The sequence below is a fragment of the Epinephelus moara genome, chromosome 22, assembly GCF_006386435.1.
Source record: "Epinephelus moara isolate mb chromosome 22, YSFRI_EMoa_1.0, whole genome shotgun sequence".
In the NCBI taxonomy this organism is placed as follows: Eukaryota; Metazoa; Chordata; class Actinopteri; order Perciformes; family Serranidae; genus Epinephelus; species Epinephelus moara.
In genome coordinates this window covers 39,779,557-39,796,528 of record NC_065527.1, presented here as the reverse complement: position 1 = coordinate 39,796,528, position 16,972 = coordinate 39,779,557, and the positions used below count along the sequence as shown (strand labels likewise).

The window sequence follows — 16,972 nt, the reverse complement described above, 5'->3', positions numbered from 1 at the left end:
CACCACAAGTTATTGTTTTTACATTTATATTTGAGTACAAATTAAAAATGCAAGATGAAACATTTTAAGTAGTAAGTTTCGGTGTCTTTTATTACGTGTGCAGAAAGCCAGACATAAACATTAAGAGCAAACCTGCTAACGCTGCAAATACAGACACAATGCAAAGTCAAAAACACGCAAAACCTGAAAACAAATGCAACAGAAAAACGCGACAAATCCAGTCAACAAAGGAGGAGGAGTGCTAAGTGAAACAGCTTGATTTATGACACAAGAGAGAGAGACCAGACAAGCGAGTGTGTGAAAAGAAAGGTGAAGTAAAGAGGCCACATAAAAAGGTATGTATTCTATTTTTACATTTTGCCTTAGTCTCTTATAATATTATAAAAGAGTGACAGATTTATAGAGCTCCCCCTAGAGGCCTGGAGAACTTCAACTGTGTTAACTGGATATACAGCGTTTTTCTGTTGCATTTGTTTTTGGGGGTTGTATGTTTGTATCTTTTCTGTATTTTCAGCTTGTTTGCTGTTGATCTATTTGTTTCGGCTTTCTGCAGCATGTTTCCATTGCCGTATTTGTTTCAGAAATTCATATGTGTTTGTGAACTGGCATCGTTTCAGAAGCTGCAGCACATTTCTTCTAAAGGAAATGTTTTGGGCCATTATAGCTACTGTAATTAATTGTAATTAATAATCTCCTAAAGCTCCAGCTTCATTCTTAATGCAGTATTTCTTGAAAATATTCCCAGCTACAAAAATGGCCAATCACACAGACCTCTAATACTGCAAAATTATTTTTTACATTTCAGTTCTTGATTCAAAAACCAAGATATAACGTGTTAATTACTAATGTTTAGAGGTGCTGCATATGGACAGAACCAGGCTAGCTGTTTCTCCCTGTTTCCAGTCTTTAAGCATAGCTAAGCTAACCGACTGCTTGCCGTGGCGTCACACTGAGCGTACAGACATGAGAGTGGTGTCTATCCTCACATCCCACTCCCGGCAAGACAGCAATTCCCAAAATGTCAAACTACTCATGTGTCACTCTTCCCAGGCTGCAGCAGAAATGGGAAATGGAAAAGACAGCGATGTGTGTGAGACTGACTCACGATGAGAGTCTCTGTCTGATTTTTATGACCCGGTCACTTTGACAATCCCAAACATTATCTCCATTCGACTGTTTCATTTTGCGTCTGGCTCCTCTCCAGTGATTGTACACAGACATAACCTTCGCCCAACGCAAGAATCTCAGAAGAATGTGACTGTGGTCAAAACGTGGCAAAATCTTGTGGTTGAGAAGAAGAAGAAGAAAAAAAAGGCAAACAAGAAAAGTGTTTTTTTTCTTCCACCCTCTGTTTTCTAAAAAAAGACAAAAGTCAGGAATTCCTTTCTGTGAGAAACAAAAAAACACGTAAACACATTCACATGCAACCAGAGCTGCATTGTTTCAATGAATGTATTAATTTCACCCAAATGGATTGGAGCATGATGGGGATAGTGTGCGGTGATGGAAACTATGAGCGGTGCTGGAGGAGGTGGAGGGGTGGTGTTGGGGGATGGGGTGGGGGGTTTGCTCAGCCTCCAGAAGAAAAGTTGTAATCTGAGGGAGACATGACATCACTCTAACTCAACAAGACTGAATCGTTTGTTAACATAACTCCACATGAAGAAAAAAAATAAAAAATTCAAGATATGAAGCCTGATTTTGTGCAGCCGAGCCAATTCAACAAACATTAAAGCAAAGGGATTGTTTCCTCAAAGCTCTCCTTGTTCTCCTTCTCATAAATCCTACTTGAAAAATGGGGGCCGCAGCACTTATTCACAGTATCAGTTACTCACTTTGTTCAGGGCCCCAACCCCCAATAACATCCACTGTTGCCTCGCTCTAAAGAAAGAACATCCTCTCTGGTCCAACCTGGATGTGAGGGGTCAAATATTTGGCCTGAAAATATGCACTTTCTACTAAGCCTTTATTGATATTAAAGCATTTACTGAGGCTTCATGGATCAATTGTATTGTATTGTATTGTATTTTGGGTTGCCATGTTGCAGAGGTTGGACCTTGTTTTGTAAGTCACAAGTAAGTCTCAAGCCCAAAGTCTTAAAGTTTTCTTAGAGTTTCAAATCCTAAACAAGTCTTTAGTAAATGTAATGCCATTTTAACATCACAGTAATAATACATTAAATGTACAAAAATGATGAATATTTTTTAAAAACTGTATTTAATTGTTAAAACAAGTGAAGGTAATCAAAAAAGGAGTGCAGAAATTGCATTTCACCTGAAAATAAGATTCATTGTGTTTTTGTTACCTTCAAATGAGCTGTTTATTTCTACAGAGTGGGTCCTTGTCCACGGAGATGGCCATGTTGCCCCGCCATGTTTCTACAGTAGCCCAGAATGGACAAACCAAACACTGGCTCCAGATTGTGGCAGCCATTTGTGTTTGCACGTCAGCCACCATAGTTAGCAGAGAAACACAGCTTTCTTTTTTGATGTGATACTGCTTTATTCAGTGTTTTTGCTGGTTCAAATAAAAGAGATCTCCGCGGATAATTCAGCTCTCTGTAAAATAAAGCCCTGAACAATGACCACTGAAGGAATCCTAACCCAGAGAAGTTCCAGCGGTTTGCAATCTGCAATCCTAAAGTCCAAGTTAGGTTGCAAGTCTTTTTTGTTATTTTATCAAGTCCAGTCTGATTTTTGACCCCAGTCTGACTCAAGTCGAAGTCATGTGACCGGAGTCTACACCTCTGCCAGGTTGTGACAAACCCCCATTAGTGGCAGGTGATTATCATGTAAATTTGGTAACGAAGATATTGGTAATATTACTAAAAGTTTGACATTCTCAGTTTCTAATATGTGATCAAATATGCATACATGTGAGTAACACGTCAATGAATGGATTTCAGTCCAAATTCTTTGCAGCTTAAATAAATGGTCAAATGGTTGAGGAAGTCAAGGGGAGTTTCACAACCTGGCAACCCAAATGTTCTTATTAATACCATTTAGTAGCGTAAATGTCTTATTACTCATTAAGAAAGCCATTGTTTACACCCTTTGATAAGGAGTTCTAATTAGAGAGGGTTGATGTCAAAGCCTTTCTGTGTTAAACTAATTTAAAACGTGAATAAAGAAGTTTCAAAATGTGTTTCATGCTTCCTTGATGCATCCAGTGAAGACAGGTGAGGTTAGGATTTGCGCACGGCTCAACGGAGCACACATAAACGCTTCAGGAGATTAAACGGCCTTAAACTCACCACAACACACTTTAAATTCAATTACCCTCTACTTGTTGGCATCAGAAAGCTGTCAGTATGATCTACAGATCGTCTGAATGTACACGTACCTGTGTTTGCGCAGCGGCAGCCTGTGGAGATGCGCGCAGGAGTCTGTGCAGGATCTGGTGCAGTGTGTCCGCTCGTCTCGTGCTGCTCTGCTGTGTTAAATGACAGATCATTAAATCCTCCGTGAAACTCCTGCGAGCTGCAGACTGACGGGTTTCCACTGACTGGAGCATCTGGTGCGTAAAAACTAAACTATTCCCTCAAACACCGCCCATTTCTCCTCCGTCTGTCTCTCCACTCCCTCCGTCCGTCTGTCTGTCTGTCACCTTGTGGGGAGTTCAAGTTGAAAGTAGGTAGACTCACTGTGTTTTTTGGATGTAATTGAATATTTTAAACACATAGTAGACTTTAGGTTTCCAGCTGCTGATGTAAACCACTTTATTATCTCTCTAAATGGAAAATCCCTGTAATAATGTCACAGTAGGAGCTGTTGAATGTGCTCCACAGCATTTTGATCTCACATGAAAGTCTCAATAAAAGTCATTTGGAGACTTTGTAGTTGTACATAATTAATATGTGAGATATTTTTACTTATATTTGTACAGCGTGGTTTTACATTGTTCCCTTCCATGCAAATATAGCATGTATAAGCAGTACATTTAAAGGTCCAATGTGATGGATGTAGGAGCATCTACTGGCAGAATTGGTTTATAGTATTCATAACTGTGTTTTCATTAGTTTATAATCCCCTGAAAATAGGAGTATATGTCTTTTCCTTAGCTGAAAATGAGCTGTTATCTGCCTAGGGAGTGGGTCCTCTTTAACAGAGCCTGCCATGCTGCTTCTACAGTAGCCCAGAACGGACAAACCACACACCAGCTCTAGATAGGGCCATTTGTGTTTTCACCATTGTTCTCCTACTCGCCACAAAATCCTTCATACCAATAAATGGTTAAAACACACTATACAGCGTATAATGTACAGGTTGTAAATCAATATAAAGACTTAATATATGAAGCGATGTATGAAAATCTTACTGTGTGTTATAACGAATTTACTTCATACATGATTTTAAGTGTTTATGACCTGTTTATGTACATGAATAAATTTCATTGTGTCTTAAAATCTCAAACATTGAAGTCTGATAACGAATTGTTAACTTAAAGTTCAGCTCTCAGCTGCATCTTGTGGGTTTCATCTGAGGATGGAGACTGTAATGAGAGGGAAGATTTACAAATTAAAGGTACAGTTGATAAGTTTCATGAAAATAACTTTTTTGTCATATACTGTCACTACATCCACACAGTATTATTTGAAATGGATAATATGTGAAAAAAAAAGTCCCTCCTCCTTTTTCTACTATATTTTAAGGCATTTGCTAGAATGTACCGCGGCACACTGACAGCAACCAATCAGATCCGAGGAGTCTCTGATGCAGCAGCTGTGAATCATGTCAGTCACTGCTCATGAACATGTTTTCAGAAACATGTATTTCAGTGTACTGTTGAGCTGTAAAATGTGAAAGTTTGTGAGCCAGCCACCATGTTGGAAACAGTCAAGCACCACCCACCAACTAGACCAACGATCTTATTTTACCAAGCCCCCCATTTTTCGTAGTGACCAAATAGTTAAGTTACAACTCCTACATCCACCACGTGATGTCACTGTGCCCGAAAATACTTTTTTTCTCCATTTACTTACATTGGAAAGAGACGTCTGTAAATCAGTGGATATTTTTGAGCATCACAACTCACACAGAACGACTTGTTTCACTGTCAGAATTTGATCTATTCGGTCCAATAACATTTGGAAACTCCAGAAGAGCCATACAATAGAATCATTTAGACCCCGTTCAAGTTAGGTGAGCGCTACACTGAAAGTAGCCGGCTCGATGGGCAGAAGTCTCTAGTGTGTCTTCTCTGTGGGCCCAATGATGCAAAAGCAGCGCGAACATCCAGGTAATTTATACACGGAAGTGAAAGTTTTTGGCTTCATGCAACACTGAGCAACTTTCACAGGGAGGAATGGGGCCCCACCTCCAACGCTGTATCCAGGTCGCTGCCTTCTACAGCTAAACAAATATGTTTGTAAAAATTTGAGGTGTGAAATAGGCCGTGCAGTAACAGAAACTTGATTCATATTTGATCAGCTCTGCCTAGTTTGACAGTTTGACCACAGATCATGAGCAGTGATTGACGTGATTGACAGCTGCATTAGAGACTCGGCTCTGATTGGTTGTTTTCGTTCAGGCGTGGTAATGCCATTAGCAGCACTACAAATTATACAGATTATTGTCTTATGTTGTACTGTGTGGATGTATTGACAGTTTAAGCAAATATAAAAGTTACCAACTGTCGCTTTAATGAATACTTTATTCAGAAATATAACAAAATATAATGAAATAAATGTGTATATACTTCACATTTCATATTCTTGAAACGTCTTATATCTGCTTACAACTACATCAAAATATTAATACTTCTTACGAGTGTTAAAAAGGGGGGTTAAAATAAACATTTACCATATGGCATCACTTCTCTGCACAGTTTCCATCCATCACACATGGATGAGGATGCTGAGCAGCAGCTTTAAACTCTCCACACTGTCTGTATTGTGTTTCACTCTCCAGTCTAGCGTTTCTACTCGGCTACATGAAATTTTCTGCGGTGAGGAGCAAACTGCAGGGTCCTGGGGAAAGAAAAAAATCAAGATATCATTTTCCCTCTCATTGACCTCCATTTTCCACAGTGGTGAGCAGGAGGTCTGGGGACGATTAGAGGCTTCAGCTGTGGCTCCGTCCTGCCACTACCCATTAAGTCAGGATGTGCTCTACATGTGTGTATGAAGTGATGAAGGCTTTTCGTTCATGTGTGTGGCAGTTTTAAGCTTATTTGCAGGACATGTTGACGGGCCGCTGTTAGGTCTCAGAGTTCATGGTGGAGGGTTGTTGAAAATATTAGCATATGTGAATTATTGTCCAGGTTTGAGTGAGTGTGAAGCATAGATGTGTGTTTTACATCATCCTGACATGTCGAATATTTACATGTAGATTTGCTGCCACCTGCTGTTTAAAGAATCAGAATCAGAAATACTTTATTGATCCCCGAGGGGAAATTATTTATGTTACAGGTGCTCCTTGCAAGANATGTCGAATATTTACATGTAGATTTGCTGCCACCTGCTGTTTAAAGAATCAGAATCAGAATCAGAAATACTTTATTGATCCCCGAGGGGAAATTATTTATGTTACAGGTGCTCCTTGCAAGAGAGGAAAGATACGTGAAAATATAAGAAATTTAAACAATAGTATTTACAATATATAGTTAAATAAACAGGAATTATTAACAAACATAAACGTATATATATATATATATATATATATATATATATATATATAGTAAGTTGAACAAGATTATTTACACAAATAAAGCTGTTAGTTACAACAATTAAACTCTGATACAAAGCACATGAAGCTAAAAGAGTGAAAGAACTTGATCATGATCACAGTCAAAAAATTGTCTTTTAAAATATCTCCCTACAGTTCCATTACTTGAAAAAATAAATAATGCCTGTGTTTTTTTTAATTTGATTGATTGATTGATTTTCATAACTCTGAGACAGTAATTATGTAGAAAAACACTTTGTAATGAGAAAAAAAAAAGTTGGATTACAAACTAATTTAGTATCTCAAAGTTAAGAAAGTTCCCCATAATTATAAGTTAATGAAATATTTAATAAATATTTAATATCATGAGTGTGAAAATCATCAGTAGTAATAATTATTTTATTATAATTACACCTGTACTTCTTTGCAGCAGCACAGGTTCAAGTCCGACCCATGGCCCTTTGCTGCAGGTCGTTCCCTCTCTCCTTCTCCTCCATTTCATGTCTATCTACTGTCCTATCTAATAAATTATAAATAAAATAATAATAATTATGGGGCAGTGCTGTGTCATGAGAAAACACCTTGTAGTGAAAATGTTCACTGGTGGATTTTTAACTACCTTTGTCTCTAATACTCGAGATAATAACTTATGATTATTACCTACTATCTCACAATTCTGTGTAGCTTTCTCAAAAGTTTAATTATGAGAAACTGTCTCAGAATGATAAGACACGTCATGATGATGAAAGTTATGTGGTGGGATTTAAACTATGATTATAGCTTTATTATTATGACTCAGTATCTCTTCATAGTAAGAAACTCAAACTGTGATGATCAAGGGAACAAAAAACATAATGAAACTCGAATGACCACCTGGTGGTTGTATGCCTCCACCAAACAGTCAAGTAACAGCTGATGAGTTTCAACCATCCTAATTCAACCCTAAAGTTCAGTGCCAGGACGCCCTGTAGAGGAGAGCTGCCATTTTTGTTACCCTCTTTTTCTGCTGTATTTTCATGTTTGGTGAAGGAGTTAGCATTAGGATTGTACTTACTGGCAGTTAGCTAGCTCTGTTGTTTTGTTTGTATTTAGGACTTTCTTGTTTGTTATTTTGGCCTGGACTCTCTCTGATGGTTTTTGTGTGCGTCCATGACTGGCAATAAAAGGGTTAAACTATACACTACCTGACTCCTAAATTCCCCATTTAGCCTTATATTGCAGTTTCAAGGTGGGCACCCAGGATTAGTGTCACCAATTTAGTATCTGATTTAATGTCTCCCCTTCTGTCCCTGAGGTATAATGTTGAGTAATGGCCATAAAAGTGTTTTTGCAGAACATTATAAGGTCACAGTGAAGTTGGCCTTTGACCTTTTGGATATAAAATGTCATCACTTTGTTTTCATCCTGTTAAAACTTTTGTGTAACATTTTGTCATATTTAGTGTATGAATTGTTGAGTTATAACCAAAAACATGTTTAGTGAGGTCAAAGTGACCTCGACCTTTAAACACCAAATTCTAATCAGTTCATATTTGTGTCTCAGTGTTTGTGCCAAATTTGAGGAAATTCCCTCAAGGCCAGAATGGGATGTATAGATATATCTCAGGCCACGGCTGTCGCTGGCACGGAGGCATAAAAAGCAGCAGTAGATATTTATCTATTTTCACTATTGTGAGAAAAGATTCCCATAATTCTGACTTTGTATCTCAAACATAACAAAGGTTCCCAAAATAAGGTAATTAACATATTGACATATTTTCTAATAGTTATAAAACATCAGCAGAAACAGCAATAAATAATAAAAAGTTGATATCTAACTTATATAATTTCTCAACGTTATGACAAAGTAAATAATGAATATACTAAAATTTGTCAGAAATCATGTTAAACTCTCACAGTTATTACATTATCTTCGTCATGATAACTCTTAAAATTGTTCTTTGACAACAAGACAAAAGTTTGACTCAGCAAAATATGAAACATATTTTATTAAAGAATTATTATGTACAATAATAAAAAAACAACACAAATCTTATATATATTATTCAAAGCTCGCACCAAAAAGCAAAAACTGAATCTCTGTTAAGTAAATTTGGTCAAAAACGTTCATCACAAGCTACAAAAACTGGACTGTCAGCAGACGCGGCGGGTTCGTCCAACTGAAGAGCATCATCTGTTATTTCCAGACTCCATTAAGACCAACATGCTGTTCATCAACCCAGGCTCTAATGGTGTAACTGGCACAGTACTGGTCTGTGGGGATCCTGAGCAGATCACCGGTCGCTGGTCACATGAGTCATTATCAACAGAAAACACACAGTGGAACAAACACCGTGCTTTCTGTTTTTTCATGCCGGGGATTAAATCCACTTACAGCACTCCATATTTCAAAGCAAAATGAGCAGGAACATGAAAGAAGTTTGGACTGTAACGTTTAGTTTCTGGAAATACAGTTGAGTCAGTGGAGCTTGTGTTGATCCTAAGTGCTCACACTGGATCATACGTCTCTCTCAGGAGTATTTTTATGATGCAGAGCACACAGACGTAACTGGCCGAGAAGGTAAACACAACTGACATCTCACTACCGATAAATGTGCATAAAGTAAGAACCACTGTTCAGGTTTTTGGTACATTTGTGGCCTGTAATACTGGACAGATATATTTCTGAACAACACGTTTCATCTCCAGGTTGATCAGATTCAGTTTTCAGTTCAACTGATTCACATTCAGTTGCACACAGTAAGGCAGCATGTGTTCCACAGGAGGTGTGTGTCCTCACCACACTTCAGGTAAACCAAAGAGTTACACACGCCTCCTGCCCTTTAAACTGCGTTTCCGTTCAGCGCAGCGTACTTCAGGCCCGACATGTTGCTGCTGGATGAGCTGACATCATCTGGCGAGGTGCCGACTTCAAACACCTCGTGGATGGCTTTTCGGAAACAGTGGAAGTTGTACTCTATCAAACCTGTTCAGATAAGAAATACGCAGTTTAAAGCATTTTATTTAAGCGTGGCGGAGATTTTGTAACATAAAAAACAGCCTCCAAAATTTTCTTATACCCATTTTTCACCTGAATTAGTGCGTATATGCAGGTTTTTGTCTTGAACACAGGAAATGAGTATGCCTTTCTATTTTTTTTTATTTGTGATGGGCAGACTTATTATTTTCACATTATCAGTTTCTTTGAGTTGATGAAGTTTATATGAATAAAGATAAAATATTATTCATATTCATTTGCACTGTTTCAGCATCCCACTTGTATGTAGGTAAGCTTTGTAAGCTCATTGCGATGTTGCAAAAATGTCTCTGACCAACAATCTGTCGTTCTTTGAGAGGCAAGAAGCAGACCTTGCAGTTATCGCTGCAGCAAAATTAGTTCCTAGTCATATTTCATGGCTCACCTGATCAATTTCCTTAGTTCTTCTTTATCAATGGGTTGTTAAAACACTAATATCGTAATAACATATGACACGTTTTGTTTCCACATTACAACTTCAAGCTCATGAACACACCAAAGTCAGAAAAATGCAGCGCTGAACGTGGCTGTCAATCAGGGGCTTGTGGTTCACCCACCGTAGCAGGCAGCGTGAGCAGTACCAAACGATAACTGCGAGTGGGAGAAGTTTGGGAATCTTGAGCACTCTGACATTTCACAGGCTGACTCGGTACATTCTGGACACTATAAAGAAGTCGTCCAAAATCATTTGTTCATTTTCGCCATCACTGTTCATCCCCTTTTTTTTACTAGTGTGTCACTTTCGACTTCATAGACGCACCAGAAAACAGGGTTAGTAACAGTAGAAAGCAGCATGGAGGCCAGTGAGAATATTATGGTGTTACTTATTCAGTCTCTCTTTCAAACTTGGTGCAGACTAATTTGGAACAATGCTCGAGCCCTGCTTGTTCAGACAAAAACAGAATTTGTGGCAGCACATGACTACTGGAGAAGGGGCGACATTAGCATGTCCATTCAGTCTCAAATTTTCTTTTCCTGGGATGGAAGGCATGACCTGCCCTACTCTCCCTCTGACTGGCCTGAAGTCTTGGCCTTCCTTGGTTGGATTGGTTAGGTTTAGGCAAGAGAAGTGAGACTGGTCAGGGTTTGGGTAAGAATGTCTGGGTAAGCCAATCAGAGGCAGAGTAATGCAGAGAAGGGTGGGTCATGCCTTCACCATCCTCAGGCTGGTCATACGCACTGTTTGTACATATACCTATGAAAAGACGGAAGTAGTATAAAGACCAAATGTCTCTGTGAGGAGGCAGGTAGAGATGGTGGATGGCTCAAAAGACACACAGGGCTTTCACCCAGGAGACCGGTGTTTGTGTCTCGTGTCAAGCCAAGTGAACTTTCTGTTATTTTTTGCTGTCATGTCGTCATGTTACGTTTAGTAACTTTATGTTAAGTATGTAAGGTTTCAACACTCAATCGTGTCTTTTCCTAAACCTAACCTTTAGGGGTGCTAATTTGCTAGATATCATAAGAACTGTTGTACGTGGGTACGTTGCCTGGCTAGGAATAATTTTGTCTCGCTGTTTTATGAAGCGCTTGGTTAAGGAGTTAGGGGAAGATGATGGTTTGGGTTAAAACTATCACTTGAAACATAGAACATGAAATCTTGTAAGAGTTTTTGTGAATCTGAGGTGGTAATATTATGTGTTATACTGTTGTTTAAACTATCTTTTCTAAGTTCATCATGTGTGAAATTTAAAATGAGAGACAACAGTAAAGATAGATGCAACATAATTAACAGCAAGTCTTAATTTTACTGCCCACAGTCAGTCATCATTTGCCAAGAGCTCAGTTTTCCTCGTTCACACCACAACACCTGGCCAGCAGCTTAAGGGGTTGAGTATTTTGGGTGTGAAAAGCGCAGGCTTAGTGTGATTGGAAAGCAAATGGAGAGAAAAATAAGTGTTTTTCAAATGTTGTCAGCTTAGAATGGATGCACTCTAAAAAAAAGCTGTAGGGTCAAATCTCATTTTATAAATGTAAACACTTCTGAGTCGGCAGCTTCACACTTCAATCACACATTTAGGACATCCTGTATAATCAAACCATCGTCTTCTAATGCCAGTTTAACAGTTTGCGAGCTCTAAAACGACTCACCTTTCCTCTCAAAGCTCTCCTCTCTGAGGATGCAGACGAGAGCAAGGAACTTTGTGACCTCTTTCAAATAAAGCACGGTAGTGTTGTTGAGCTTGATGATAGCTGAGGACTCTTTGTCATAGGCACAGCCGCTGCCGTCCTGCATCAGCCTGCCAAGATGGAGCAGAGGGAAAGGCACATTTAAACTCTTAAACTGTAGGATACAGTCAGTGCCAACATTTTAAACAAATGTAACTCTTCTCACCCGTAAATGCAGGAGACATCGATGACAACATCTATCATATCGCAACACAGCTCGTAGGACTGCATGTCCACAGGAGAGCTGTCTGTGGCGATGTAAATCTTACTTACAACATCAAACAGGAAGGCTTTCTCAATCCCAGAATGCTGTAAAACATGACAGATGTTAACACCAGATGGTAGAAATAGGACACATTTTGCTCTCTCTTTAAACAAAGGAACAACGTACAGATATGAAAATGTTCAAAAGGTTCTCCAACGTCGGTAACTGAGGAATGAGCTTCTGGACGACCTTACTGAAGGCCTCGAATATGGAGTGGTCGTAGATGCTGGTCAGGTAGAAGCTGAGGAAGGAAAGAGGAAGAGGAGAGTTACGACACTGCAGAAATACACAGTCACTAAACAGGTCTTGGCTCAGATGCTACAAGACTAATGATGTCTGCTCACTGTGAGGACGAAAAAAATAAACCAATCCAACTGTTACACAGTGATAGTCTTTATCTATCATTAGGGGTGGGGAAAAAAATCAATTCACCAAAGTATCGCATTGATGGATTTTTTGGATGCTTAAATGGATATTTACTGTTTACTGTGGTAAGGTGTAATAATGTGATATCATATCTGTTTTAAGAAAGCTGAAATGATACAGCAGAAAATGGTGGACGGTCCAAGGACACAGTCGTTCCACAGCTCAAACAGCAACTCAAATTCAGCTGGCCCAGTGTAACCTCCCCGCCGGATCAGCAAGCTTTTGGTTGCTGTAGTTACACAGATTAGACACAGCCCTCTGTGACTCCAGCTGGGGTTAGCGAGGGCTGGATTCGAGTTGCTGCAGCCACTACTGTGTCTGTTACAGACCAGGCTCTCCTCTCAGCAAACAGTGAGGCAGAGGGAACATGGGGTGGCTAACTAATTCTTGTTTCATTTATGGGCTGATAAACAGAGAGAGAAAATAGGGCGATTGGCTGAGCAAATCAATGCACTACGCACAGCTCTATAATGGAATAACATTTTACCCATATAAATTTAAAAAACACTGTAGGGACAGTCAAACGTAGCAGTTTAAGTTTACCCCAAAAAGTATATATCTTTTATTTATTCTATTGTGTATGTACCGTGCATCTTAGTAATCAAATGACTAAAGTTTATTTAATATAGCACCTTTTACAGAGCAAGGTCACAAAGTGTTTGATGATGTTTCATGATGCTGCTGAAACAACACACAGACTGACTGACATCATGTGCATTGTTTTTGGAAATATGTCTCATGATAAACTGTCTCTAGACGTGCATGATTCAACTTCTTCACATGGTCTTGTGTTAAAAAGTAAACAAAAATTGCAATAAATTATAATATCGAACCGCAATACATATTGAATCGGCACCCAAGTATCATGGTAGTATCAAATTGGGAGATACGCGTATCATCTCAGCCCTGCTGAGTATAATGTTGAACTTTACGCTACACCTGAATTGTGTGACATTATGATAAACTTCCTTTAAAAGTGCAAAACAAACAACTGTAAAAACCTATTAGTTAGGTGTGTGTATTACAATATTGGGGTACATTTTAAGGCTGCATTAACAATTTTTTTTTGACCAATTGAGGGAAGCGGGACAAGCTAAAAAAACAAAAAAACAAACGCAAAACCAAAACATCACAGTCATATCCTAAACTTATAGTTGTTAGTGTGAACATTTGCAAACGAGTTGAAAGACGGGCAATTTGATCCCCAGCTTCTCCAGTCTGCAGGACAAGATACTGAACCCCAAACTGCTCCCGGTGGCTGGTACATCCGTTTATGGTAGCCTCGGCCACCAGTGTATGAATGTGTGTAAGAATGGGTCACTGTGACATATAGTGTCAAAGTGTGAGTGTTCAGACGGTAGCCTTTTTACACATGAGAAACTGACAAATTCAGGAATTTGGTGATAATTCTTTGTGGATTTGTCACTATGAGCAACATCTTTTACACTACAGAGTTTTAAACACAAAATTGTTGATATAAAAAGGTTGATAAGTGAATGCTGGTAGCGCCAAATAGCATCCAGAAGTAACTTCAATTAACTAGAAATCATCATCTCTCTGGTGCTTTAGTGGAACATATACACCTTCCATTGTGTTAGACTGTTTCTAGGAGTGTAGCTCCTCTGTAGCTAAACCTGTGCAGACGTGTCAGACACTCACCTGAGGTGAAGCTTCTCCAGGCTGGCGTCTGCCAGATCGTCGTTGGCCCTCTGATGAATGTCCCTTTGTGTTTCGATTTTGTGGTCGTCTGACAGACCATCTACTTTGTGGATGAACACCTCGAAGTTGATGTCTGGATTCACTTTGTAAGCTCTGGAGACTGTGAGATGTAACCGCCCGAGAGCCTCCACATAGTCGTCCTAACACCAGGAAAAAAAAAGGTGACATGTTTATTCATCTCACACAGGAAGAATTAAAAACTAATGTCAGACTAATGTCATCCTACCTGAGCATCGATGACAAAGATCAGAGCGCCGGTTCCTTTGAAGATCATCTCACTGTCAAACGTGGGGTCGAAGAAGTCCACCTGGCCGGGAAAGTCCCAGATCTGGAAGTTGACAAAAGAGGTGCCGGAGATGTCGTCCTTGTAGATTTTGTTGGTGCTCTCGAGGAACAGCGTCTCGTTGGGTGACATCTTGTGGAATACAACCTGGTCAGAGACACAGAAGGATTATTGTTTCATTACTGTCAGTGCCTTCTCTGATTCGCAGTCCTCATTCTCTTACATTCAACTGGTTACCCTTAATATCGACTTGATATTATATTTGGTACTCTACTGTTATTCTGTCTAATCTGTATATATAAAACCTTTTTTTATGTTTGTCCATTTTAGGGGACTGATCTCTGCTCTATTTTTTGCAGGACTTAAGTATTAGTTCTTGCAAAAGTTCGTGCAGCTTGTTTAATCTACAACAATGCATCATATTTAATAAGTTCATCAGATTTTGTATGTAAAATCCTATTATTTATAACATTTTCAAGTACAAAGTAGCATCAAATAACATACTCAAGTAAAGTACAAGTACCTAAAATTTGTACTTAAGTACAGTTCTTGAGTAAATGACTATATTACACTCCATCAGTGCAAAAATAAGCATACTTACAAGTGAATAACAACACTGTGTTATATCAGCTATATTGACATTTAAAATGAGAGACCACAATAAAAGATAGATGTAACATAAAGTCTTCTCAACTTTCATCCCTTGCTAGGACCTCAGTTTTGCTCTTTCACATCACCTGGCCAGCAATTTCGGATTTTGACCCCTTTTCCAAGAAGTTTTTTGGGTATTAAAAATGCCAGCTTAGTGTGGCCAGAAAAACACCTCTCTAAAACTGTCTGAACAAAACATTATAACCTTCACAAAGGAGAGATTTATTGCAGGACTGTCATATTAGCTGTGGCCAGGTGTACCTAACAGACCTTTTTCACGACAGACATTTTGACATTACTGTATTAACATTAACGATGGCTGCATTCCATTTCAGCAGGTCCTGGTACTGTGCACACAGGCTCACTGGAGTAGCTTACTGGATTCCCCAGATCCCAATCTGATCGAGCATCCGTGGGACGTGCCAGTACCCCACCTCACAACCGACAGGTCTCAAAGGGTCCACCGCCAACGCCCCAGTGCCAGACTCCAAAGCACACCCCCAGAGGTCCCGTGTCCATGCCTTGACATGTCAGAGCCAAGCCCGATCCAAAAAGGCCCCACTGTGGATTGGGGGTATCTCTGGGGTACTGGCACGTCCCATGAATACTCAATCAGATTGGGATCTGGGGAATTTGGAGGCCAGGTCGATGCATTGAGCTCTCTGTCACGTTCTTCAGGCCAATCCTGAGCAGCTTTTGCAGTGTGCCAGGGGGCATTGCTCTGCTCTCGCTGCCATCAAGGTGCACTGTTGCCATTTGGGGGGTGAACTAGGTCCACAGCAGTGTTTGGGTGGGTGCTGCGTGTCAAGTGGTATCCACATGAATGCCTGGAGCCAAAAGTTTCCTAGCAGAACATTGCATTGTAACAAGATGATCAGTGTTATTGACTTCACCTGTCAGTGGTTTTAATGTTTTGGCTGATCTGTGTATATAGGTAACTAAATATCTTCCCTGCAAGAGTAAAGTAGTTTTATTATTTCTTTCTTAATGCTTTAATTTACTTTGATACATTTTGTTGCCTATTTTATATATATATTTAGTCATTTCAATATTTGATTATGGGTTTTCTGTGTGTGTAGTGTGGAGGGGGCTACAACTCAGAGTCCTTGTGCAATCCTGTGTTGCACAATGAGCTGAACCTTGACCTCAACAGCGACACAACTACAGTTTTGAACAAAACCTGAACACCACAGCCTTCAAACAAGAGGGATTTATTGCAAGACTGTTGTATTATCTCTACCCAGGTGTACCTCATAAACAGATTTACATTGTATTAATATAATGTTATTTGCCAGTCTTGTAAGCCAAGAAGTGTGTTTTAAGATGATTTTTTTGGTGGTGTGTTTCAGATGACTTACCTTTTGAATAGATGACTTGCCACTCCGCCTCAGTCCCATCAGCAGTATCCTGGGCTTGTCAGCTGATGTGGAGCTCTCCTCCTCCACCCCGTAACCGAAACTTTTGGGAAACGACCCCACAACATCGTAACTCCCCGTTAACGCGGGCTCCTCATACAAAGACATACTGAACTTTACTATCCGGCCTGCCCTGTCTTATTTAGTTATACTCTTTTAAGGCCGTCGGTGCTTTAACTTTAAGCTAACTGGCTAAATGATCTGCACAGGAATGTTGATTTTCACACCGAGCTAGCATGGCAGGCTAATTTGCTAGCAGCTGTAAACGCGGTGTTTATGTTAAAATCCCACGTCAGAGAGTCACGTATCCACCTGTATCCACACGGGGTTTCAAAGAAAATATACCAAGGGGTTAAATGACCAC

General features: G+C 39.5%; 2 protein-coding genes across 2 annotated transcripts in view; both read right to left on the bottom strand.

Annotated features, from left to right (window-relative positions):
• Positions 1 to 3,499, bottom strand: part of LOC126384316 (four and a half LIM domains protein 3-like) — a 28,081-nt gene extending 24,582 nt beyond the window's left edge. Inside the window, exon 1 of the mRNA XM_050035304.1 lies at positions 3,343 to 3,499. The gene's annotated coding sequence lies outside the window, so the exon portion shown is untranslated. The remainder of the gene's footprint in view (positions 1 to 3,342) is intronic.
• A 5,133-nt stretch (positions 3,500 to 8,632) lies between these two features.
• Positions 8,633 to 16,720, bottom strand: rragcb (Ras-related GTP binding Cb). Its single transcript, XM_050033805.1, has 7 exons — positions 16,552 to 16,720; positions 14,486 to 14,689; positions 14,200 to 14,399; positions 12,241 to 12,355; positions 12,016 to 12,158; positions 11,772 to 11,920; positions 8,633 to 9,629 (listed from the first exon to the last, which is right to left on the bottom strand). Exons 1-7 carry the CDS (start codon positions 16,714 to 16,716, stop codon positions 9,487 to 9,489), a joined length of 1,119 nt encoding a protein of 372 aa, XP_049889762.1. The 5' UTR covers positions 16,717 to 16,720; the 3' UTR covers positions 8,633 to 9,486.
• Between the last annotated feature and the right edge of the window lie 252 nt (positions 16,721 to 16,972).